Below are 27,053 nucleotides of genomic sequence, written 5' to 3'. Positions count from 1 at the left end.
CCATGGAGCATATCATGTCACATATAATTCCTTGACCAATTAACCATGGTTGTACATGCACAGTGCATCATAAAATTATACAAAGACAGTTGATTAAAGATACTATCAGTGATCCCAAGAATGCATCAAAATATTCAAAATTTGTGAGGGTTAAGTTTATAAAATTGTCATTAGGTATTTTTTCATATCAAAATAAATTAAACAAAATGAAGAAAGCAGCAGTGTATGATATAAAATTAGATTTAATTGTGTGTAGCAACTACAGGTATCCATACCTGAGACTAGTATACCTCAGGTCCATACAGACAGACTTTGCCAACTTTGACTGACTTATAATGCAATGTTTTACCCTTTGCAAAATTGCAAAACCTGATTTTGATTTGTTAGATTTTCTGATTTGGCCATACACTGATAGAACCTTTATTGTGAAAAGTGCAGATTATTATTGTATATTAACACACACGTGTATTTTGTGTAAACATTTAGTGTTAAGTATCTTGTATATACATTATTATACCTTGATGTAAATTTAAATTCTACTGTTTTATATTTGTATATAAAAATAATATTGTGATGCTTAGTTTATGCCATTTTCAAACCTAGCAAATCTTTGTATCACAATATCTTTTGTAAAAATCCCAGTAAGGACATATTTTATTAAAGTGATTTATAACTGACAGATATTGCACCATTAATGTCCTTATTTATTTATTTATTCATTTCCTTATTTATGGTCATCAATAGATTTCAAGAATGACTGAGCTGTGAAAAACCCAGCAGCAATGGCCATCAAAGCAGAACATTGCAGTGACTGCCATGTTGTTTTTTAACCTCAGTCTTCTTGAAGGATTAGGTCAATCAGTATTGCAGCAGACAGATACAACAGTTAATTAGATCTCTGTATTTGTAAAAGGTGAAATGTGTATACTCCTGTTTTCAGGATACATTGGCCCCTGTCTGCAAATATTTATCGGTTATACTAACCATAGTACTGATGTCCCATAATAGATTGAGTCTAACAAATGATAACAACTGGCCCAAGTAGGCATTTCTCATGTCAACTAAGAAGCATGTTACTGTCATTTTTCAAAAGCAGTAATACTTTTCCATGTTTGTAGAGTAACCAACATTTTGTATCTCATCCAATGTATTTCATCCAATAAGGCCCTTAAAAGTTGATTGCAAGTTTCTTGTCACATAATTTTTGGCTAGTGATGAGATGGCTCTTTCATTATTCATTATTTCCTTAACATTAATTATTTAACACATCAGGCTTTTTTATGGTAATACACCAAACATCAAAGGCAAGAAACTGACATGTCAATATTACTACAGCTTATACAATGTTTGCAGTACATTGTAGGTATCAAAAAAGACTGAAATATTCCAAGTTTTAATAGAATGACAAAATAATGAATTATTTCTGCAAACTGGCTTTCTTATGCTGCATAAAATAGGCGACATGGACAGAAGAAGAGAAACTTCCAATCAACTAATCAAGGACCTAATCATTAATATATGTGATCACACAATACTACACATTCTGCTCCTTGTGATTTTAGAGGCTCCATTGTTACCATTATTGGGACCATTAGTCACAGCTAATGCTGCAGCAATTACAGCTTTAGCTGCAGCTTCAGGGTCCCCACTCTGAGCTGCTTTGGCTGCTTGAGCTGATGCTTTAGCTGCTGCTTCAGCACCAGGTCCCTTGATCTCCTCCGATATGTACTGAGCCATTGCTCCTGCAAGAATGGCAGCTACAAAGGTTGCTGCCACCTGTAAGTAACAGAAATATTTTGTAAAAAGTGTTGAATCATCAACACGTAAGTAAATACACAATCTATAGAGCTCTATAGGAAACAGTTTCAAAGCAGCTATGATAAAGTCACCATGTATGTTATCTTGAATCCACCGTAAATTAATTTTATTTAAACATTTTCAACTTGCCAACTTCTTGTAATGATTGAACAATGTTTTCAACATTCAGCATTTGTGGTCAGGTCTTTTTCTTTCTATGAACACCACAAATTTAACATTCAACATACATGGACAGGTCTTTCTCTTTCTATGAACCCCACAAATTCAACATTCATGGACAGGTCTTTCTCTTTCTATGAACCCCACAAATTCAACATTCATGGACAGGTCTTTTTCTTTCTATGAACCCCACAAATTCAACATCAGCATTTGTGGAGAGGTCTTTTTCTTTCTATGAACCCCACAAATTCAACATTTGTGGACAGGTCTTGTTCTTTCTATGAACTTCACAAATTCAACATTTGGACAGGTCTTTTCTATGGGTCCCACAAATTCAACATTTGTGGAGAGGTCTTTTTCTTTCTATGAACCCCACAAATTCAACATTTGTGGACAGGTCTTGTTCTTTCTATGAACTTCACAAATTCAACATTTGGACAGGTCTTTTCTATGGGTCCCACAAATTCAACATTTGTGGAGAGGTCTTTTTCTTTCTATGAACCCCACAAATTCAACATTTGTGGACAGGTCTTGTTCTTTCTATGAACTTCACAAATTCAACATTTGGACAGGTCTTTTTCTATGGGTCCCACAAATTCAACATTTGTGGAGAGGTCTTTTTCTTTCTATGAACCCCACAAATTCAACATTTGTGGACAGGTCTTGTTCTTTCTATGAACTTCACAAATTCAACATTTGGACAGGTCTTTTTCTATGGGTCCCACAAATTCAACATTTGTGGAGAGGTCTTTTTCTTTCTATGAACCCCACAAATTCAACATTTGTGGACAGGTCTTGTTCTTTCTATGAACTTCACAAATTCAACATTTGGACAGGTCTTTTTCTATGGGTCCCACAAATTCAACATTTGTGGACAGGTGTTTTTCCTTCTATGAACCCCACATTTGGAACAAACTGCCTGAACACATCAGAAGTGCAGAATCCAATGTTATTTTTTAAGAAACTGGTAAAACATTTGGAATTTCATTTAAGCAGTAATTTTCTATGAAATATTTTTGAATCGATATCATGTATGTTATGTATTTCTTTTTAGTTGTTGCATATGATTGTTCTATGTATGTGTCTTCAGCACCTCGTTTTAAGTTCTATACAAATTTGGGATTGATTGATTGATACCAGGTGGACATATTGTTTTGTAAAATGTAGCAGTTGGTATTTGTGTCCTAAAGAAGTATATTATTGAACAGTACTATTTAAATAATTTCCTTACTTTCTTAGCTTCTTTAATTTGATCTTCTTCAGTTATTCTTGGTCCTCCAAGATCCCATTTGATTTCTTTCTTAGCTACTATTTTATCAACTTTGGATGGTGGTGATGCTACTGGTCTTTCCTCTTGAGTGGCATTTGATGATGTCTCTGCCTTTGGTGATGCTACCAAGCTACTCTCATCTCCTCCCTCATCTGCTCTTTCCTCATCTATTTTCTGGTTTTCTGGGGATGGAGTTTGATCTGTCCATACAGCTGGTTGGACTGATAGCCATGTTAACCATTCTTCCAAGGTAAAGGCTGGGTCACCTGAAACAGAAAAAATATCACTGAAAGTCAACTGACACACACACACACACCATGTTGAAACTAACAAAAAGTAGTTGATTTGGTAGCAAAAATAGTAAACTAAGCATAAGCCCACAAACCTTGGCACCTTTTACAGGAATTTACTGACTACTATGGCCCAAGACACCATATAAACCATTTAGTATCAAACTGGGACTTGCAGCTAAGTAGCGCACACCCTTACATACCACAATAACCATCACAGCCAGGATCAGCTCCCCAGGTACTAGGTATCTCAGACAATAAGTAGTTAGTTCCATGAACATTAGACTGTACCGGGGCTCACATACCAATACACCAGTGACAGTCTGACACCTTACATATTGAGCTAACTTGAATGCAAAAGATACTGCTGAAACTAGTGAGACAACTATCTTTAAATAAGTCCATTATATGCTTATGCAGGGATATTTACCTCTCAAAGGAAGCATTGTATTAAGTTTGACTTGGCATTTTGTGTCTTCTTCAGCTACTACATCCAATGTCATCTGATCATGTGATAGCAACTGTAGGCCTAGTAGTAATGGCATCTCCAGATTGGTGTCTACTGCAGATTTTCTGCTGGTGTAGTAGGCACTACTGGGTAATAAGGTCACCTGTTCAGATAGATCATTCATAGAGAAGTAATTCTTCTTGATTTAGGAAATGGTAACAGACATAAAACATTCTTATTCAATGGGTGCGTCTTGTAAAGAATTCACGTAATTTGATTGGTTTTCTGGTGTATAATATCTCACAATAGTTGATAGTGATATTAGTCAGGGCGCGCGCCGCCACGCAACGGCAGCACGCTTGTTGCTCCTCAATGTTCAAGCGATAATGCGTTAGAGTAAATACACGTCATGAGAACTAAGAACGCGATTCGGCGGCTTAGATGTTCGTAATGGTTTCGTTCATTTAAAACAACGGAGATGTCCTCACAAAAGTAACTTTATTTTTTTCTGAAAAAGGGCATTTTTTCTCACAAAAATTACATTAAAACTGAATAAGAATGAGAATAAAAGATAGGATTTTGTCTTTTGCCTGTCCAATATCGCGTCATAATGGATGGGCTGGCCAATATTTTTATCGTATTGGCCAGCCCATCCATTATGACACCATATTGGATAGGCAAAAAAGACAAAATCCTATCATTTATTCTCTAATTAAAATAATTTTACTTTCAAGAGCTTAAATTGGAACAACATGATTTTCTTAGCCGTATCCAAATTATGTTATTAGTTAGCTGTTTGTCATCTGTTTTTTATCTTCAGTAGATAGCAACTTGGACAAGCATGTCCTCCAAATCATGTATTATCTTCAGTAGATAGCAGAATGTTAATATAGACAAAGCATTGCAATTCTCAAATCATGTCTTTTGTTATAATAAGATAGCAGAAGTTTAGTAAATTGGACAAAGCATTACAATTCTCCAAATTATGTCTTTTGTTATCTTCAGTTGATAGCATTATTCCAGTAACTTAGCAAAAACATTGCAATTCTTTAATCATGTATTTTGTTATCTTCAGTAGATAGCAGAAGGAATTTCAAGTAACTTTGCGAAAGCATTGCAATTCTCCAATCGTGTATTTTGTTATCTTCAGTAGACAGCAGAATTTCAGTAACTTAGCTTATGCATTAAAATTTTCCAGGCATGTATTTTGTTATCTTCAGTAGATAGCAGAATTCCAGTAACTTATCAAAAGCATTGCAATTCTCCAATCATGTATTTTGTTATCTTCAGTAGATAGCAGAACTCCAGTAACTTAGTGAAAGCATTGCAATTCTCCAATCATGAATTTTGTTATCTTCAGTAGATAGCAGAATTCCTGTAACTTAGCAAAAGCATTGCAATTCTCCAATCGTATTTTGTTATCTTCAGTAGATAGCAGAAGGAATTTCAAGTAACTTTGCGAAAGCATTGCAATTCTCCAATCGTGTATTTTGTTATCTTCAGTAGACAGCAGAATTTCAGTAACTTAGCTTATGCATTAAAATTTTCCAGGCATGTATTTTGTTATCTTCAGTAGATAGCAGAATTCCAGTAACTTATCAAAAGCATTGCAATTCTCCAATCGTGTATTTTGTTATCTTCAGTAGATAGCAGAACTCCAGTAACTTAGTGAAAGCATTGCAATTCTCCAAGCATGAATTTTGTTATCTTCAGTAGATAGCAGAATTCCAGTAACTTAGAGAAAGCATTGCAAGTTTCTAGGCATGTATTTTCTTTTCTTCAGTTATCAGGAGGAATTTCTTGCAATTCTCCAATCATGTACTGTGTACTTTATTGTGTTTTCTTCAGTAGATAGCAGAATTCCATTAATTCTCCAGTTATATATTCTGTTATCCTCAGTAGATAGCAGAATTCCATTAACATTATCCCAGCAACTTAGACAAGGCATTGACATTCTCCAAATCATGAAATGTATTTTGTTATCTTCAGTAGATAACATTGCAATTATCCTAATTATTATGTCTTTTGCTATCTTCCGTAGATAGCAGAATTTTAGTAACTTAGCTAAAGCATTGCAATTGTCCAGGCATGTCTTTTGCTATCTTCGGTAGATAGCAGAATTTTAGTAACTTAGCTAAAGCATTGCAATTGTCCAGGCATGTATTTTGTTATCTTCAGTAGATAGCAGAATTCCAGTAACTTATCAAAAGCATTGCAATTCTCCAATGATGTATTTTGTTATTTTCAGTAGATAGCAGAATTCCTGTAACTTAGCAAAAGCATTGCAATTCTCCAATCATGTATTTTGTTATCTTCAGTAGATAGCAGAACTCCAGTAACTTAGTGAAAGCATTGCAATTCTCCAATCATGAATTTTATTTTCTTCAGTAGATAGCAGAATTCCAGTAACTTAGCGAAAGCATTGCAAGTTTCCAGGCATGTATTTTCTTTTCTTCAGTAGATATCAGGAGGAATTTCTTGCAATTCCCCAATCATGTACTGTGTACTTTATTGTGTTTTCTTCAGTAGATAGCAGAATTCCATTAATTCTCCAGTTATATATTCTGTTATCCTCAGTAGATAGCAGAATTCCATTAACATTATCCCAGCAACTTAGACAAGGCATTGACATTCTCCAAATCATGAAATGTATTTTGTTATCTTCAGTAGATAACATTGCAATTATCCTTATTATTATGTCTTTTGCTATCTTCAGTAGATAGCAGAATTCCAGTAACTTTGACAGGGCATTGCAATTAATCCAAATCAAGCACTGTATTTTGTTATCTTCAGTAGATAACTTTACAATGATCAATAATTATGTCTTTTGCTATCTCCAGTAGATAGCATAATTCCAGCAACTTACACAAAGCATTGCAATTCTGCAAGTCATGTCTTTTGTTATCTTCATTAGATAACATAATTCCAACGACTGAGTCTGAGACAAAGCATTGCAATTATCCAAATCATGCAGATATTTTTATTATCTTTAGTTGATAACATTTTAATTATCCAAATCATGTATTTAGTTTCCTTCAGTAGATTGCAGAATTCCAACTACTGAGACAAATCATTGCAATTATTCAAATTATGTCTTTTGTTATTTTTAGTACATAGCAGAATATTAGTAACTTTGACAAAGCATTGCAATTCTCCAATCATGTATTTTGTTTTCTTCAGTAGATAGTAGAATTCCAGTAACTTAGCAAAAGCATTGCAATTCTTTAATCATGTATTTTGTTATCTTCAGAAGATATCAGAAGGAATTTCTTGCAATTCTCCAATCATGTACTGTATTGTGTTTTCTGTAGTGGATAGCAGAATTCTATTAATTCTCCAGTCATGTATTCTTTTATCTTCAGTAGATAGCAGAATGTTAGTATAGATAACGCATTGCAATTCTCCAAATCATTGTTACTTTTATTAGATAGCAGAATTCCAATAACTTGGGCAAAGCATTACAATTATCCAAATCATGTCTTTTGTTATCGTAACTTTATTATATAGCGGAATTCCAATAACAGTTTAGTAACTTGGACAAAGCATTGAAATTCTTCAATCATGTATTTTGTTATCTTCAGTAGATAGCAGAAGGAATTTCTTGCAATTCTCCAATCATGTACTGTTTTTTTGTGATTTTTGGTAGATAGCAGAATTCCATTAATTCTCCAGTTATGTATTTTGTTATCTTCAGTAGATAGCAGAATTCCAGTAACTTAGTGCAAGCATTGCAATTCTTTAAATGTGTATTTTGTTATCTGCAGTAGATAGCATAAGGAATTTCTTGCAATTCTCCAATCATGTATTTTATTATCTTTAGTGGAAAGCAGAATTTCCAGTAACTTAGTGAAATCATTGCAATTCTCCAATCATGCATTTTGTTATCTTCAGCAGATAGCAGAACTCCAGTAACTTAGCTTATGCATTGCAATTCTCCAATCATATATTCTGTTATCTTCAGTAGGTAGCAGAATTTCAGTAACTAGCGAAAGCATTGCAATTCTCAAATCATGAATTTTGTTATCTTCAGTAGATAGCAGAATTTCAGTAACTTAGTGAAAGCATTGCAATTCTCCAATCATGAATTTTGTTATCTTCAGTAGATAGCAGAATTCCAGTAACTTAGAGAAAGCATTGCAAGTTTCCAGGCATGTATTTTCTTTTCTTCAGTTACCAGGAGGAATTTCTTGCAATTCTCCAATCATGTACTGTGTACTTTATTGTGTTTTCTTCAGTAGATAGCAGAATTCCATTAATTCTCCAGTCATATATTCTGTTATCCTCAGTAGATAGCAGAATTCCATTAACATTATCCCAGCAACTTAGACAAGGCATTGACATTCTCCAAATCATGAAAAATATTTTGTTATCTTCAGTAGATAACATTGCAATTATCCTAATTATTATGTCTTTTGCTATCTTCCGTAGATAGCAGAATTTTAGTAACTTAGCTAAAGCATTGCAATTGTCCAGGCATGTCTTTTGCTATCTTCGGTAGATAGCAGAATTTTAGTAACTTAGCTAAAGCATTGCAATTGTCCAGGCATGTATTTTGTTATCTTCAGTAGATAGCAGAATTCCAGTAACTTATCAAAAGCATTGCAATTCTCCAATCATGTATTTTGTTATTTTCAGTAGATAGCAGAATTCCTGTAACTTAGCAAAAGCATTGCAATTCTCCAATCATGTATTTTGTTATCTTCAGTAGATAGCAGAACTCCAGTAACTTAGTGAAAGCATTGCAATTCTCCAATCATGAATTTTCTTTTCTTCAGTAGATAGCAGAATTCCAGTAACTTAGCGAAAGCATTGCAAGTTTCCAGGCATGTATTTTCTTTTCTTCAGTAGATATCATGAGGAATTTCTTGCAATTCCCCAATCATGTACTGTGTACTTTATTGTGTTTTCTTCAGTAGATAGCAGAATTCCATTAATTCTCCAGTCATATATTCTGTTATCCTCAGTAGATAGCAGAATTCCATTAACATTATCCCAGCAACTTAGACAAGGCATTGACATTCTCCAAATCATGAAATGTATTTTGTTATCTTCAGTAGATAACATTGCAATTATCCTTATTATTATGTCTTTTGCTATCTTCAGTAGATAGCAGAATTCCAGCAACTTACACCAAGCATTGCAATTAATCCAAATCAAGCACTGTATTTTGTTATCTTCAGTAGATAACTTTACAATGATCAATAATTATGTCTTTTGCTATCTTCAGTAGATAGCATAATTCCAGCAACTTACACAAAGCATTGCAATTCTGCAAGTCATGTCTTTTGTTATCTTCATTAGATAACATAATTCCAACGACTGAGTCTGAGACAAAGCATTGCAATTATCCAAATCATGCAGATATTTTTATTATCTTTAGTTGATAACATTTTAATTATCCAAATCATGTATTTAGTTTCCTTCAGTAGATTGCAGAATTCCAACTACTGAGACAAATCATTGCAATTATTCAAATTATGTCTTTTGTTATTTTTAGTACATAGCAGAATTTCAGCAGAATCATGTATTTTGTTTTCTTCAGTAGATAGTAGAATTCCAGTAACTTAGCAAAAGCATTGCAGTTTTGTTATCTTCAGAAGATATCAGAAGGAATTTCTTGCAATTCTCCAATCATGTACTGTATTGTGTTTTCTGTAGTGGATAGCAGAATTCTATTAATTCTCCAGTCATGTATTCTTTTATCTTCAGTAGATAGCAGAATGTTAGTATAGATAACACATTGCAATTCTCCAAATCATTGTTACTTTTATTAGATAGCAGAATTCCAATAACTTGGGCAAAGCATTACAATTATCCAAATCATGTCTTTTGTTATCGTAACTTTATTAAATAGCGGAATTCCAATAACAGTTTAGTAACTTGGACAAAGCATTGAAATTCTTTAATCATGTATTTTGTTATCTTCAGTAGATAGCAGAAGGAATTTCTTGCAATTCTCCAATCATGTACTGTTTTTTTTGTGATTTTTGGTAGATAGCAGAATTCCATTAATTCTCCAGTCATGTATTTTGTTATCTTCAGTAGATAGCAGAATTCCAGTAACTTAGTGAAAGCATTGCTATTCTTTAAACGTGTATTTTGTTATCTTCAGTAGATAGCATAATTCTCCAATCATGTACTTTGTTATCTTTAATGGAAAGCAGAATTTCCAGTAATTTAGTGAAAGCATTGCAATTCTCCAATCATGTATCTGTTATCTTCAGTAGATAGCAGAATTCCTGTAACTTAGCAAAAGCATTGCAATTCTCCAATCATGTATTTTGTTATCTTCAGCAGAATTCCAGTAACTTAGATAAAGCATTGTAATTCTCCAGTCATGCATCTGTTATCTCCAGTTGATTCTTTAATTCTTTAATCATGTATTTTGTTATCTTTAGTAGATTGCAGAATTCCAATAACTTAGTGAAAACATTGCAATTCTCCAATCATGTATTTGGTATCTTTAGTAGATAGCAGAATTCCTTACCGAACTTACCGAAAGCATTGCAATTCTCAATAGATATTGTAGGCCAGATTCAAACTGTACTTCTTACCTTGTATTCCAATCCAGGCCAGTCCAGCAGATACTGTTGTGCACACAGCAAGAAATGAGATAAAGCTATCCATAGAAGCTCTGTTGCTTTGTGTTCACCTTCTTCATCAGTAGTAATACGACCGGTGAAATTGATGTGATGTGGGGTGTCTAGTGAACGACTCATGTGTATGTAAACCTGGTGATAGCGTAAGATATGGTTTGAAAAACTAGCAACATTTATTTCTGACAGTTTTTAATCGTGAATAATAAGAAATATTTGACAAAGATAGTTACATTGTCATCGAGTGTGCTCTCAATTTATTGATGTATACGTACACTACATGGTGAATTAAAAAATAGAATAGTGCAACAAGGCAAAGAAGTCATCTTTATCTTAGAACCAACAAACATTTTTGATTTTTTAAACTTTAAATGAATGCTATAAATCAATTAGCATTTTACAACTAATTTTGTGTTGAACCAAGCTAAAGTCAATTTCAAATCTATATTGTCTTGCGCATTGTGCACTTTTGTTCAAACTAATGGTGCCTGGTGGACAAAAGTTAAAATTGGGTGGCAGTAGCACAGTAAAATGGCTCATAAAAATAATGAAATAATGTAATTCTTTATTTTTGTATAGAACATTACATCCAAGGTACACAAAGGACTTTGCAAATATAAAAAATACACACATAAACAAATCATGAAAAGAGTACTCTCTTAAAGCCATATTATAACATTTGCTGTTGAGGACGCCCTCACTGATTTTTTAACATTCATTTTTTTACACAATTATATTGTACTTTATTAAACCAATATACCCTGCAAAAATCAAGACTCTAGGTGCTGTAGTTTTGTCAAAATCCGATATTTTGAATAAAGCGCCGGAACCGGCGTCTTATTATTACGATGGAATTATTAGTCGAACGCATACACGATGTTCATAACACACAGTGCGGGACGGTGATCTACACAACAAAGGGTCGTACCATAACATGACCGAAGGGTGGTACGTATTGGCGACATACGCGCTGGTAGTAAATTCCAATTTTCTTTGCTTTGACGTAGTTGTTCGGCTCAAAAATAAAGGGGGATATATCTGACAGTAAAACTAACATTTTATGTCAAAGAAATGCTAATCTATTTTGTATGATAATGTTATAATATTGCTTTAATCAATAAAGAGCTAATAACCAAAGGCACAGAAGAAAATAACACATACAAACCACATCAGGTGAATTAATAAGAAAATGAATAAACCAAATTATATATAAAGCCTATGATCAAAAGCATGCACGGAGAGCTAACAAAATGGTGAGCAAAAACAAAAAAACAAAAACAAAGGAACCCATGGAATGCACATCAAAAGCATTCGGTGACCATTAACAACCAAAAACCAATTTAAATAACAATACCTAAAAGCACACAAAAATAGGATCAACATGAAACAAGGAAAATCGATGAAAATGTGTGTATTAAAGCAAGTAATCAATATTGCAGGGAAATCTTAAATAATCAATACAATCCAATAACCAATTAGAAAACAATTGTACAAAGCAGAGTCAAGTAATACGTAAAAGAGGTAAAAGCAAACAGCGCAAAAGAACTCACAATCGTAAAGTTTGTTGTTTTTACTTTTTCCTGTGATTTGTGACATACCATTATAATGATATAATTATCTCAAGCTTACAGTTTGCAGTAAGCTACCTCAATCTTAAGATAATATTATTACTCTGCATGGTATGTCATAAGTATGAATGTATTAATGGATATTATAGGAAGGGAGAATATTTGTAAATTTCAAACTATGCTGAGTGGAAATTGGAGTCAATTTATTTGAAATCAAAGTTGATTGATTCAACAAACGTATAGAAATGTAAAAAGCAACTTTTTATATCTTATGTGGACTCGTGGAAAGCTTTTAAACTTGTTCTGCTCCACCATCACTTCTAAAACCACAACAACAACCAAGACAATACTAAGCAACAACATTTGAGCAGACCATCTTACCTGTCCCATCTTCATCAGCACTCCATTGTTCCAGTAGTGCTGATATAGGCCTACAGCTTGTGCAGGACATTTATAATGACAGTATGCTAACATCCTTGTAATCATAAAGACAATGCTAAGCAACAACATTTGAGCAGACTATCTTACCTGTCCCATCTTCATCAGTACTCCATTGTTCCAGTAGTGCTGATATACAGCTTGTGCAGGACATTGATTACGACAGTATGCTAACATCCTTGTAATCATACCAGGTGAAATATTGCTGCCCAGGAATTCATAGCGCCATGTTATTTCTACATCCCCTTCAAACGGATTTGGTGTCCAATTTAAGGACTGAAAATTACAATATAATTTTAAGCATACATTTATTATGTTTATGACAACAGTTGTGAAGTGCGATTTACAAATGTTGAAAAGAACACCGGTTTGCTACAAACAAAGATCTTACAAAATCATGTTGTAGAAAATTTTAAAGCTTGAAATAAAGATGGTTGTACAAAAGGAAGGTTGAAAGAAAGAAATTCGAAAGGAAAGAACATTGCTTTTAATACTATGCATCAATTTACGGGGTGATTTACTCAATTGCAAGCCTGAGATCATGATTTTTGGCATTCTGTGAGGGCAAAATTAGTGTACAAAATATGGGGTCATTGGGTGAGAGAGGGACCGTTTGGATCTAAATTAGGGGGGAATTGGTTGAGAATATTTTAATGGGGTCTTTGGGTGAGAGCCAAAAGAAGCCTCGAAAATCAGTGATAGACGACTCGTTGCTGTACAGATGGACATATTAGGGTCTAGGTTGACAGATCTAAAGGGAAAATGGTGTGTTTGGGTGACATCGACAGAGCATGTGCTGGTAATGGGGTCTTTTGGTGACAGCGATGGTGAAAAAGGGGGTCTTAATAGCCTGGTCTTTGGGCGACAGAGCACGTGCTGGTAATGGGGTCTTTGGTTGACAGCGATGGTGAAAAGGGGGGTCTCCCTACATACGCGTCACCCCCCAATTTCAGCACATCACGTCAAAGCTCCCATTGGGCGCCCCATTCCTTTTTTAAAGGAATTTTTATTCATGTAGCTATGTACTTACTGGTCCTTGTTCCATCAGAAGTCCAAGTAATGGAAGTCTATATTGCTGCTGTGTAGATAAGTTACTATAATGTGGAAGCCTAAGACACTGACAATCTGGCTCCCCTGATGCAGGAAGCATTTCACGAACAAGTATGCCGAGAGAGCAGAGGAAGTCGATCAAAAGCCTGGTTTGGGCTTCATTCAAGTTGAGGTTCTGAAACAGACATCAAGAGTGTGTACTTGGTATTGGGTTGTGTTTTCTAACAAGACCTTGGATGAATACTTTTGACCAAGTTTTACATGTAAGTAGATTGTAAATGAAGAAAGTTGGGACAAGAAACAATTACTATTCAAGATATTAAAATGAAAAATGTTTTATTTTTAAATATGTTAGAAGTATTACCTTTGCCATGTGTGATTCAAATAATTTGTTTTTAAGTATAGCAAATAAAAATGTTACAATTAAATGATCCCATATTGTCTTTTTTAGACCCCGATAAAGTCTGGTTACATAATATTCTAGCATAGATTTGTCCTAATATCACATACCTGCCATAGCAGAGGGAAGATGCATTCTCTTATGAGACCTTGTGTTGCCACTTCTTCCAAAGCATGCACCAATATAGACGGGTTAGGTTTCATAGCTCCTTCTGCTTTAGGCCAGAATTTATTGGCTTCGAACTTGAAGGCTTTCTTTGTATCATCTACGTGGATGGCAAATATTGCTTGGACTAAAACAGATGGATTAACACAAAGAAGTGATGGTTTCGATATGGGCGTACTTTGATCTTTAGTATCCACTGGCGATGATGCTTTGGATGGTTCGTGTTCTTTAGATTTGGAAGGCGATGTGTTTGATTCGGTTTCTGTGATCGAGTTTGTGTCATCGCTTTTTGGTAAAGATGAAACTGAAGTGAGTTTGTTACTGTGGTTGACTTCCAAAACAGCACCCTGTTTGGTAAAGAGAATAATTCGTAAACAGGTTTTATAGACAGCAATGTAAAATTTCAAAGCAACATAATTATGTTCATATTTATCTATGGGATGAAAAGAAGTTTATGAAAAAAAAGTAGTTTACTAACTTTACTATTCTTTTTTCTTTGTTTTTTAGTACCCAAATGATGTTGTTTGTTTAAATTCACTTGGAACAGGACAATAATCAATCATTTCAAAATCTATGAAGCAAAGATCATCTATTTCTTTTTAAATTAACTTTATTAAGCTAGCCATATGATATTATGGAAACAATTCAAGCTGAATAAGGTGCCACCAGTTACCCCCCCCCCCCCCCATGCCCTAAACAAAGACAGATAATTACAACCAGCAGCCAATCTTCTAGCTCGAATTTAAGACCTATTTGAACAAGACACCCAAGGAAGATGCAAATTCAAATTTCCATTGATTAGAACATTAAAATGCAACTTTTTGATTTCGTTCCTTCCTTGGGTTTCTGATCACCGTTTCTTTAATTCTCAACCCGATTTCAACAAATGAGGTCTTAAATCAGAGCTAAAGGGTACAGATATTGACTGCTGGTTTTAATTTTGACATAGGCCTATATGTCTTTGTTTAAGACATACAGAGGTGAACATAACTGTTTGTATTATAGCGCATGGTATAGTATACATACAGTGGTTTTTAGATAAGCCAATTGTTTCTCTCTCCTATGCTCTTGTTTTGATCTTTTCCTCTTTTGGTTTCCATCAGGGCTCTTCTTTTCATCTGCAACGGTTTCTTCCTTGTAAAGCAGATCGGTTGCTATTACCACAGTGTTTTCTTTATTCAGCGTTGTTATTTTCTCATAACATTTGGTGATGGCTTCCTTGGTATGTTTGTTGAGTCCGTTAGATTGGTGAGTGGCATTCAATACTGCTCCAAAGATGGATGTCTTGATATCATCTAGATCCTGGATGGTACATGGAATCCACATGATTTAGAAGATTTATAACCGACAATGATATGTTAATCAATGATTCATGTTAATCACTGAAAGTAGGCCTACTATAGAATATTTTGTTTCTCCCACCATTCGTGTCATGTATGACCACTGTTTGTTTCAATACCGATTCCTTGTAAATCTCTTTTGGAGACTGGTGCATGACTGTTTGCATTTCCCTTAATATAAAATTGTCATTATTTTTGGCTTGTTTGTGTTATTTATTATTTATTTATTTATTTATTTATTTATTTATTTATTTATTTATTTATTCGTTCATTTATTTACCATTTACACTATTATAAGGATACAGGACAGTATACGAAAGATGGTCGGCATATACACAATTTGTTGATATACCGTAGTCTTTCATTCAGAGGATAATCATTGATTCATCAGAGGATGAAATTGAGAGGAAGAATTAATGAATAATACATAACCATGGAAATAGATAACTATCTACTATTTCCATGATATAACTTGAGTTAATTGTAAAATTGCTATAGCGTTTATCCAATGGTCAAGGGCATCAATATTATTTTGTATATATTATATTTTCTTGCTAGTATTTGAACTCTTAAAATAATCGTATTAATTTTGTGTAATTCTGTTTAGAAAACGAATTGACAAAATTCAGTTATAGAAGATTAAAACATCCCGGAAATGCGTTATAGTTCCTATCGACGTACGCATCTAACTTATTCCGCCAAGTTCTGAGGCGAAAGTAATTATTATACACATGAGGTAAAATTTAATTAGTCATTTCTCACCTTTGATATCGAGTTGCTAATCGTTAGAATTTCCGACGGAGTTTTATATTTTTCCATAATGTCTTTCACTTGACGAATTTTCTGACTAACCATCGGACATTTCGTCCCTGGAATATCACTGTAAAATAATAAAAGTGAATCTATATTTGAATATTTTATCATATTTTTATATGCTACTTGTATTATATGTACAATGCTATTACATTTTGACAAAGGAGGAACAAAATAATGTGTTTTATTATACAAATATTACGATGGTATAATGTTTTCCAGAATTCCTACGTAACAGTTAATTTCTAATTGCTATTGGCTGTAAAAAAATGTCAAGAATATTGTCTGCATTATACACTATGAGAAACAATCTTCATAATGATCATTGTATTTTTTTTAAATCTAAAATCCGCATAAATTGGATGATTATACATGGTTTTGAAGTATGCTACTTGCAACTAATACTACGCGGGGGCAGAGAAGTTTCTTCTCATCTTCTCTGGCGGGGGATACTAAATATTGAAATGTGAAATTTTAAACTTGAATTCCGCAAACCAAGCTTACGTATGACGTCAAACGGCCGATCATCAACATATACCTACTTTAATACGTCAAGTTCTTTCTTCAATTCTTCTTGGCGATGTTCCTGTCTCCTCCTTATATCTTGAAAGATCTCCTCACATATGACTTCTTTATGTTGGCCTGGCTCCTGTAGCTTATCTTCGTGTGTTCCGATGATAATAACGTGACTAGTTGGTGACTGTTTGAAGTTACAAAAAACGTAATTGGGTATTTTGATTTTTTTTTAAAGAGTACACTGAACATTTTACACAAAGAGAGACGCGTAGCTACGTAGGCCTGTAACGTGAGTAAACTGCTCCGTAGACGTGATTATATTTATAGCCTAATTATACCCACACAAGTAACGCCATTAACGTTGTCTTTCCTGAATCGGCAAGCACGTTGTTGCCGACTTTCTTAATGATCAACTGTGACGTTTTGGAATTAAGAGTTCGTGTAAGTAATTGTTGTGGTGTGTGGGGCTGGGGTGGGGTGTGTTGGGGTGTGGGTGGGGGGGGGGTGTATACAAAAATTAAATCAATTACCTTAGACTGAATGAGTTCTAATTGCTGTGGTACAGATTGGCAGCTAGCTTGGTCGGATAAATTAAAAACAAGGACGCAAACGCTTTCTTGAAGCAAAAATAATGACTGACATTGTTGCCATATCTGAAAAAAATAATGACAAGATAGTTGGCATCAGTAATACACTTTAATAAACAAGAATCCACAATATTTTCTCTCAATTATAGATGCACAGAGAAGCGTATTGTGTGTTTACAGTATGAAAGAATAATGTCGTAAACTATATTTCATGTATTCAGGACGTCTAGACCAAAGTATTCCAGTCTAGACAATTGAAAAATATATACTTCCAAACAGTTTGAGGTGATATTTTCAGTATTATATTCCTGGTTATATTATTGCGCGAGGTTGCATGTTAATTGATAGGAAACTCGTGAGAAACTCGACATTGCTTCTAGTTAATTGAATTATATTGACATGTAGCTTAGATATCAATCATATAGGTCGCTAAAGAAGTTATCTATTAAGTGAATTCTAAACTGGAATCAATAATGACCTCATACATTAAGAAGTTCCATTTGAAATCCATACCCCTATGGAACCAATCTCCTATCCCACAGGGGTGTAGATTTCAAATGGCGTCACCCATTCAGTATAACCCCATTTTGAAATTCATGCACTGTGTGGAAAATTAAGGCAATGTCTTCCATTGGGGTGTATGGATTTCAACCAGAATATCCCACTGCCAACATTATAGACAAAATGGACACTGGGAGGTATAGCAAACATCTGCTGCCTCTGTATTTGTCTCAAGTGAAATAAAATCCCGATACGGATCAGTTATAGTTCAGCAGTTTTTAATTTTACTTTTTCTTTTTTTTTTTCTTAATTTTTCTATGAAAGTTTACGGATTTTTCGTAACGTATTTATCATACTGATATGAGCAAATGAAAAATAAAAAGCTGCAATTTAAACCAGCATGTGATTCCCGTAAACAGTAAAGCTCCTTAAGCTTGCTCCTAGAGTCCTTAGGCTTGCTTCAGCTTGATCTAGGGCCAACCTCAAGATTTGTTACAGAAGAGTAGCCTGATTTTAAATACCATGGTTATTCCTGTATTCAAGATAAGCTATGATAGTGCCTGATTCATCCATCTTGTAGTCAATGGCCATAAGAAGCTAGGGTTGTAGGGTTGTATTAAGATCCGAGAATCCCATTGGTTCATTGTGGTTAGAATGATGTAGGCCCTATTTGTATGTTTTACTTTTCACTTTTCAGGATCAACTCTCAGCAGGAACCAGGAAGGTCTTTTGTGCTTTGAAAAGTGCAGGTTGAAACCTGCTTTACGTATACGTGATTTCTAGAAATTTCTGTGAAATTCGTTTAAAATAACTTATAGTCTCTACAAATCAATTGTATAGGGGTTAAAGGTCTGTTTTAGCCAGAATGAAGATTTCTCTTGAAAATGTCTGCATTTGGAACATCCTCATCTATCCCCATAAAACAAAACAAAACTGGCTACGGGCCTGACTATATAGGTTGCTGGCTACGGGCCTGACTATAGGTTAGGTCATACTCACTCTTCTTTTGGAGACATCCCATATTTCTAGCACCAGAGATTTGTCATCTTCATCCAATTTGCGACCATGAAGCTTATCTGTATGGCAAAACGGTTTAACCGTATAATTGGTTTACTGTACTTCAGATTTTGTGTCACCATATTGAAGTGAATTAATTCATTAGAGATTTGCACACTATTCATGGTTCACTTTTAGCAATTTATAAAAAAATCACAAATCGAACCATAGAGAAACACGGGTGTCACAATAGTAATGCGAGTACGTACGATATACCGCACAATTACTGAAGTAACGCAGTCTTTCCTGAATCGGCAAGCACTTTGCAGTTGACTTTATTAAATGATTATCATTGACTTTAGAATAAGGTAGGGGGTGACATGTGTGACCAACCATATACAATATTTCTGCTTCATATAACTACACAAGGTATTGATAAATTTCCGATGAAACATCTGTTTGATTCTAACGCATTTGTCTCTGTTTCCTTTGTATAATAATCGACAAATGTTTTATTCTATACCCAGCAAACACAAATATGTTACTACAACGCCATAAGCATGTTTTGGTCAAAACGTTTTGATAACATTTACTGTCGGGTTTATATGAAGGGCATGAAAACGGTTTTTTAACGTTTTATATATAAAAAAAAAGCTACGACAACATGTTTTAAATATTGTCAAAATGTTTATGAAAAATATATTTTGGCAAACACTTTTGCAAAATATTTTTTGAAGCGAGTTTTCAAAAGTATTTTGGAATGTTAAAAACGTTTTGTACCCTTTATATGCCCTTTATATAATCCGACATTCAAACATTTTCTATATACGTTTTGAGTTTGCTGGGAGGCTCTTATATATAGGTGGGAATAACAGTTGGATTTGTAGTCCTGACTATAATGCACTTGTCTGATTATTTAGTATACACTGCAAAAACTGTGTTTAGCAATTAATCACTTTCTAATAAACACATTCTTGCTATCACTTTGTAAACATGTTTAAATATTCAACATAAACATGCTATATAATGGACCGTGTTTAACCATTAAACATTGGAATCTAGCACGTAGGCCTATTAGTAATACTATAGCTTCTAAACATGTTTACAAACAAGAATTTGTTTAATTGATAAACGCAATTTTTGGAGTGTAACCTATTACTTTGTCATTATCTAACCTAACGACGCTTGGTTATATTGTATCCGTTACAGTTCCATGTGGTTATATAATTAAATGCCATAGAATACAATATACGTTGTGTATCAATATCAGGAAAGAAGAGGTATCGCGCATATATACTGTATTTGAATACCACCAGAATCGATTGCACTGAATGTTTGATACTTTGGCCTAGTAATACTTTGGAAGATTTTGAAGACCAAAATGGACCACAACTTTAAAACTATTAGGAGTAGAACCCCCGGTGTTATTTTATTATATTCTTTAATTTTTTTTCTCTTGCATTTGACACCGCTCGGGGGGGTAATACCTTCGTGGCATTTTGAAATATGTCCATTTCAGGCCAAAAGGTTAGTCAGTTAGTAACTTAGTAAGTAAGCTAGTAAGTTTGTAACATACATTATTATAGGCTGATACCATTTCATGGTTCAGCAAAAACCTATACAGGATGCACAAGAAGTTTTAGTTTTTAATTCATTAACATTTAATACATACCGTGTTCGGAATCTTTGAATGGTTGTATCAGGTGGATAGCTATCCCATCTGAGAAGCTGTCTATACTGTGTGTACTTGTTGAGTTGCACACCAACTTGACAAGACTTGACTTTCCACATCCTGCATCCCCTAGAATCAACACTCTTCTCCTGTAGGCTGCATTGACTTCCTTTAAATTGTTGCTGATACAATCGACATCGCCATTGACTATATCTGGCGGTGGATGTGGTAATTCTTTACACATACTTGTTCTCAAATTGTGTACCTCCAATTCAGACAGACATCTATCAATTAATGTGATAGACGTTTCTCTAAGATCGAACTCCTGCAATCGTGGACAGTTCTTGATAAGTGCAAGCAAACTTGCATTGGATGTTTGGTCACATTTACTTGCTGCTATATATTCCAATTTGGAACATTTTCGTGCTATTTGTGTTAAACCTTCATCTGTAATATTTCGGCAACCACTAACATTCAGTTTTCTTAAATGCCGACAATTATCTGCTAGATGATGTATCCCTTTATCAGTTATAGACGTGTTGCTAAGTGCCAAAGATCGCAGCTGCTTACATCTTGTTGCTAAGATGCGTAATCCATAGTCAGTTATCTTATAGCTGGCACTAAAATCTACTTCAATGACGCTCTTACCAAAATATTTACTAATATTAAGTAATGCATCGTCAGTAATATCCTCAAAACCAACAAATGAAGCCGCTTCTAATTTGGATGAAATGCTCTCAACTAATACTGTTAATTCACGGTCTTGTAAGCACCACTCGTCGTCCTTATTCTCTTTTAAGAAACTCACCGATCGTAATTCTTTACAATTTGCTCCAAGAACTTTAAGACAATATCTATCAAGTCGATGGCAGGAAACAAATTTGACGGATTGTAACTCCCTGCAATGCTCAGATAATACTCGTACGGCGGCTGTGGTGATACTTGGTAAATTACTGGCTTCAAATCCTTTTAGATGAGGATTGATGACACTTACCAACTCTGATATGCTATCGTCATTGACACATGCGCATTGAAATAGTTGGAGATTACTCAAAGCAGGTGCACTTTCCACTGCATTCTGTTAAAATCAGGAAATATACGACGTCAACAACATCTTTGAAACATAAATAGTTTGTTTTTAATTAATCTATCTTTAAGCCGTCAACATGTTTTAATAAACAAGATACGAGACAGTCAGGTGATATCATTAATGCATTGGTTAACATGGTTAAAAATGTATTCACATTATTCAATATGTAATGTGATAGTTAACTGAAATTCATAAAATCTTATTAATTTGATGATGTGGTACAAATATGATTTAAAGGCTTACTCAGTGATCACATCCTTGAAAGTGTAAATGAATTAGATTGGGGGGTGTGTGTGTGTATAAATTTCCTTAAGGTAAAGGATAAGTCATTGAAATTGTCATAGGTATTTTTGAAATGAAAATTTCCCAAAAAACGAGGAAAAGAGTAGTATTGACAAAGTCGATACCCCTTTCAAATACCTGTAGCTAACTTCTCCACTTCAGTAGAAATTACAGATTCATGTAAAATGTCTTATTTGGTCTTTACTCAGCAAACACACAACAGAAAAGGTTTCAATGTTGGATTATATAAACTTTTGGGTATAAAAACGTTTTAATAACATTCATTTTTATTTTTAAAAACATTCAAATAGAATGCATGTTATTTAACTGTTGACAAAACACTTTGCAAACACTTTACCCAAAATATTTTAAAATAATGTTTGAAAAACGTATTCACGATCTTTATATAACCCGACATTTGAATTTTATGAAAAGTAAAACGTTTTGCCGAATAAACGTTTAAAGAACATTTTTGTGTTTGATGTGTAATTCGGCTTTCGGTTTAATACCAGACTATGTTAGCACATCTATGGCACTACTACCTCCATAGGCACACTAACAAAATGTGCCAAAATCTGAATTTGATATGATTTTACGATCCTCCGGATGAGCAAATCACTATACACACATTGTATAAAGACATGCGTCAAAACAAACCAAACGAGGTCAAACAATTGTCTTATTCATGTTAACATGCAGTAACTAACATAGATGCAACGTTGCCTACGATTAATAAAATAAGTAAAGCACATTATTTAATATTTGGATGCCAGCAATGGAATCTGGAATCGAGGATACATCATTGAGCAAAACATTAAAGATAACTGTGCTACTGACATAGCCTTCGTCACATACAAATTTTGCATATGCATATATTAAAAGTGATATTATCAAAAACGTTTACCTTTCAGATGACTTGGATGACATTTGTAGCTATTTGTGTTGTATTCTCATCACGTTTTCACATGACGCAGTGTAATTTTTTTGTCAAAAAGGAATGTATTTTCTCCACACCACACGACCGGCAGCGGTCCGGCATGACATCATTCTCTCATATAAAGCGTTTTGTTAAATGACGTATGCTATATGCACAACGCATGATATTCAAAGAAGTTATTCATGCAACTAATTATCTTTGTTGGTACTATTTAAAAAATAATTAATGCGAAATTAATTCATATACCGACAGTGTAATGCATATACATATTCAACCCCTTCATAACATACCAAAACATACACTGCAAAAGCAGTGTCTGAGATTAAATACCACCTTGTCCTCGATTTGTAAACATGTTTAAATGCTAAACATGTTTAGGAATTTGATTCCTTGTGTTAGATATTAAACACATGCAGTGGTGTTTTGAAATTTGACATATGGTGTTTAAACGCGTTTACAAATCGAGGACAGAAAAGTGTTCAATCTCAGACATTGTTTTATTTTAAATTGCTGTACCGACACTGCGTTACTAAATGGTTTAGGTTTAGGGGGTAGAGATATCATCCCAGGTAGAATTATTAAGGTTTGGACAGTGCCGCCGAGAGCTGGATAGCAGACAAAATCGCGCATAAAGAATAAATTGTTCGTTTGAAATTTGAGTCCTTTGTGTACAATCGGGTTGACTAGCAAAAGTTACAACACTAAGCTAATTAAATTATGGTCATTTTTTTCCTCAAAAACCCCAAACAAAACAATAATTATTAGCTTTAATTGGCAACCAAACACTGCCACGTATAGTAGGCTATAATGGTTAAACTGATTTGCAAACGATCTTAAAGTTTATGCTGCTTTTGTGACATTTTCTGAATAAAATATACGCACGAACCTTGACATAAAAAGAACTGGGCTTGCATGTTTCGATCCAATGACTTCTTTAAATATGTATTTTACAAGTACGATCAAAATTTATTATGAATCTCCTTGTTCCATTAACAATCAGATTTTGCTCAACAAAATACATCATATAAGCGTTAGCTATTTTGGCTTTGACCTGGCTGAAAAACAGTTTGATGATTAAAACTGTTGAAATGGAGTAGGCCTAATCGTAAGGAATAAGTTAAATTGCGACGTAAAAATCTAAAATGATAATAATTTACCTTAATTTCCGTCAAACTTGACAATTTCCCAAATGATAAGGTAATGTCACTCGGTGATGCCACCCTCCCGTCCATTTTATCATCCTCATACCGCGAGCACTTGTTGCAGATTTATATTTTGATACGAAATTCAGCATCTATAGCTTCTATTCTAAGTTGCCTGTAAATAAAACAAATAGTTTATTTCTAAACCATCTGTTACCCGGATCCGTCGCCAAGGGAACAAATATAAACGGATGCTGCAAAAACACGTCAAGCTTTCAGACCAAGTGAATGTTAAATATCGATTTTTTTTCTTTTAAAATATGAACGTTATAAGATATTCTTCGTCACTTTTACAGACGTATTCAAGTTTAGAGGCGGGCAGGTGGGAACGAATCCATATGCTTAGTTACCCTTAAACATTGACCTGTATCTTGTTGCTAAGCACTACGTTGTGTATGAAATATGAATTTTAAATGAATTAATACAAAGTACATTTTATTTTCTACATTTGAGGCAAGATGGCAATGAGGATAGTGATTTTGATCATTATCCATGCATGAGGGACCATTCACTGTTTGGTTGGTTCATACATCTTCTGGGGTATGACCACCTACTTATTAATTATCTTAGGGCCAAAAAAGCCATTCACATAATTAAACTAGAACGTTTATAATTATTGACAACACGTTTCAAGCACGGAATCATAACTTGATTTATGAGAGTTTTCGGACTCCCAAGATTTTCTGAATCCAAAATTTAAAATTCTGCGGTCTTCCATCTAGGCCTATTTGTTATATCTTGCTATTGCAGATTGTTTTATTTGACAAGACCACAAGGGGCGGGACAGGGACAGTTGAAGAGCATTGTCCCGAGCCAACGGATATATCTGCAGGTCCGGGCCTCGGCACTATAATAGCATGCAGTAACCTTTTTGAAATATGGCGGGCACAAAAGGAGAGGGCGTACTTTGATTAGGGTAATTTTTTGTCAGCTGAGAAGCATACACACTATAGGGATCAAATGCCAAATTTACTGTAAATTCACAACTATATACCAAAGTGTTCCTCTCATCTCAAAAATTCAGAAAACATCTAGGCCTATATAGATTTCAACGAAAATGATCTCAAATTGTTCGTCAGGTAAAATCCCTCATAAATCAATAAATATAGGCCCTAGGCCTTTTGAAAAATCAAAACCTACCACCATTTAGCTGAAATACTAATCTTTCTAAGCATGTAAATTATTTCCGTCGACAACGAATGGCACACTTGAGGAAAACGAGTTGAAACAAAACATTTTTATAGTGAGTTTAAAGGGATGTGTGTCCAAGGCCACACCATTTTTGTATACGCGGTATAGAGGCCTTGCATGAGTTTATCGATTGGCTCCAAACAAAGGATTTGAACCGGTGTCCTTCACCGTAGTTATGGCGGAGTGCAGTCCATTCAATCAAATGTTGTCATCAACCTATTTGATCGTAGTGCAGGGTTATGTGTATGAGACGAACTGTCACGGTAGATTGCAATCATGCTTTTGTTGAATGCATTTGAGTAGTCCGCCATATTTACGGGATGATACGTCACATGCAAGGCCTCTATAGTGGAGTGGCTGTTCCTTTTACCGTTTGTCTTCCCACGTTAATCCAGATAACAATATGTTAATTTAAAGTCTCATTGGAAATGAATTTTCATTTTTACTTTTCGGATTTGGCTTTGAGCAATGGTGACACATACCATATTTACAGAAAAAATGAAAATTCTATCCCAGACACCGTCAAAATGTCAAAGTTTGTATTGTTTGTATTATATTAAAGTAATTAACTGCAGATTCTTTACATTTCATTTATAAATTTATGATGAATGAAAAGACTATCATTAAATATTGAAAAAAAAAACCAAAATTACTCATGCCTAATTTACATAATAATATCATGAATACATAATTAGCTGTAATTAGCTAATTTGCATAATTAATTACTTTTTGTGTATTTTTTGTTTTCAATTGAAAGAACTTTGTATACATATGTGTGCGAAAAAAACCTGCACCCTGATATCATGTATGGTTTTCTATTGGCATCAATTTTGCATATTAATTAGCTGAACTTAGTCATTTTTTCAGCTTTAATTTGTCTGCAGATTGGCCGCAATTGCTAAAATAGTATATTTGGTTAATTTACTATAATTATTCAATGATAGATTTTTTAATTTTTTTGTTTGACGAAGTTAGAAAAGATAGACAATTAACCTGTGATACTTAAATTAACGTTGCTTTTTCAAGCAAGCGTCCAAATAACCCTTCAAAATCTCGAAATGTGCCAATTTTGTCATTACAGCAATTTGTGGCAGATTTGCATTCCATTTATGAGCATCTTAAAATTGACACTACATCACAATGCATTGACCGATTTCAATTCGGTTTTTTGATTTTTGATGCTTTAATATAGCTCATTCATGTATAAACATTAAATAATGTGTTTCTGCTGCGCTTATTTTTGAGGTGATATACCTTCTTATAGGGTCACTTTTTAATTTTGGGAACATCTTGAATATGATTTGGGATAATCTATAGAACCTTAAAAGATTGGTTTCAGTGAATGCAAAAAAAGTGGTGCTATAGCTCCCAGTCTTATAGCTCAGTCCTTATCCTTCAATTGGAATTACCTGGCAATAAAAGGGAAATAAAGGAATCTTTGGAAGGCCCAAAACATGCATTTGTAGGCGTTTTTGTTGCTGTGACAATAAAGCCATTTAAAGACTAGTCTTGTAAAAAGTCTAACATCAGTCTATACATTTTTTAACAAACACATTTTTATTCTATTTTAATAACCTAAATTAAAGGAGTATTTCGTGATCCTAGCATCCTCTATTTATGTCATTTTTCATTAGATATCCACGATAAAAACCTATATTCCCAAAATGTCAGTTGATTCCGATTTTGCGTTCGCGAGTTATGCATGATTATGTGTATTACACTGC

The 27,053-nt window shown here is 34.1% G+C and overlaps 1 protein-coding gene across 1 annotated transcript; it reads right to left on the bottom strand.

Annotated features, from left to right (window-relative positions):
* Nucleotides 1–1,511: 1,511 nt before the first annotated feature.
* Nucleotides 1,512–24,554, bottom strand: LOC140148662 (uncharacterized). Its single transcript, XM_072170698.1, has 14 exons — nt 24,094–24,554; nt 20,628–21,705; nt 18,959–19,035; nt 17,402–17,524; nt 16,898–17,055; nt 16,305–16,422; nt 15,229–15,504; nt 14,148–14,549; nt 13,618–13,812; nt 12,678–12,863; nt 10,540–10,716; nt 3,968–4,148; nt 3,209–3,513; nt 1,512–1,776 (listed from the first exon to the last, which is right to left on the bottom strand). Exons 1-14 carry the CDS (start codon nt 24,166–24,168, stop codon nt 1,525–1,527), a joined length of 3,603 nt encoding a protein of 1,200 aa, XP_072026799.1. The 5' UTR covers nt 24,169–24,554; the 3' UTR covers nt 1,512–1,524.
* Nucleotides 24,555–27,053: the final 2,499 nt, after the last annotated feature.

This window comes from Amphiura filiformis, chromosome 3 (genome assembly GCF_039555335.1).
Source record: "Amphiura filiformis chromosome 3, Afil_fr2py, whole genome shotgun sequence".
Classification (NCBI taxonomy): Eukaryota; Metazoa; Echinodermata; class Ophiuroidea; order Amphilepidida; family Amphiuridae; genus Amphiura; species Amphiura filiformis.
This window is presented reverse-complemented; position numbering and strand designations above follow the sequence as displayed.

Coding starts and splice junctions, on each gene's coding strand:
- LOC140148662 (XM_072170698.1), bottom strand. CDS start 24,168: ATGGACGGGAGGGTGGCATCACCGAGTGACATTACCTTATCATTTGGG. Junction 19,036..20,627: donor ATTCAAAGATTCCGAACACG/GTATGTATTAAA, acceptor TTTGCCATACAG/ATAAGCTTCATGGTCGCAAA. Junction 16,423..16,897: donor AAAGAACTTGACGTATTAAA/GTAGGTATATGT, acceptor ATTATTTTACAG/TGATATTCCAGGGACGAAAT.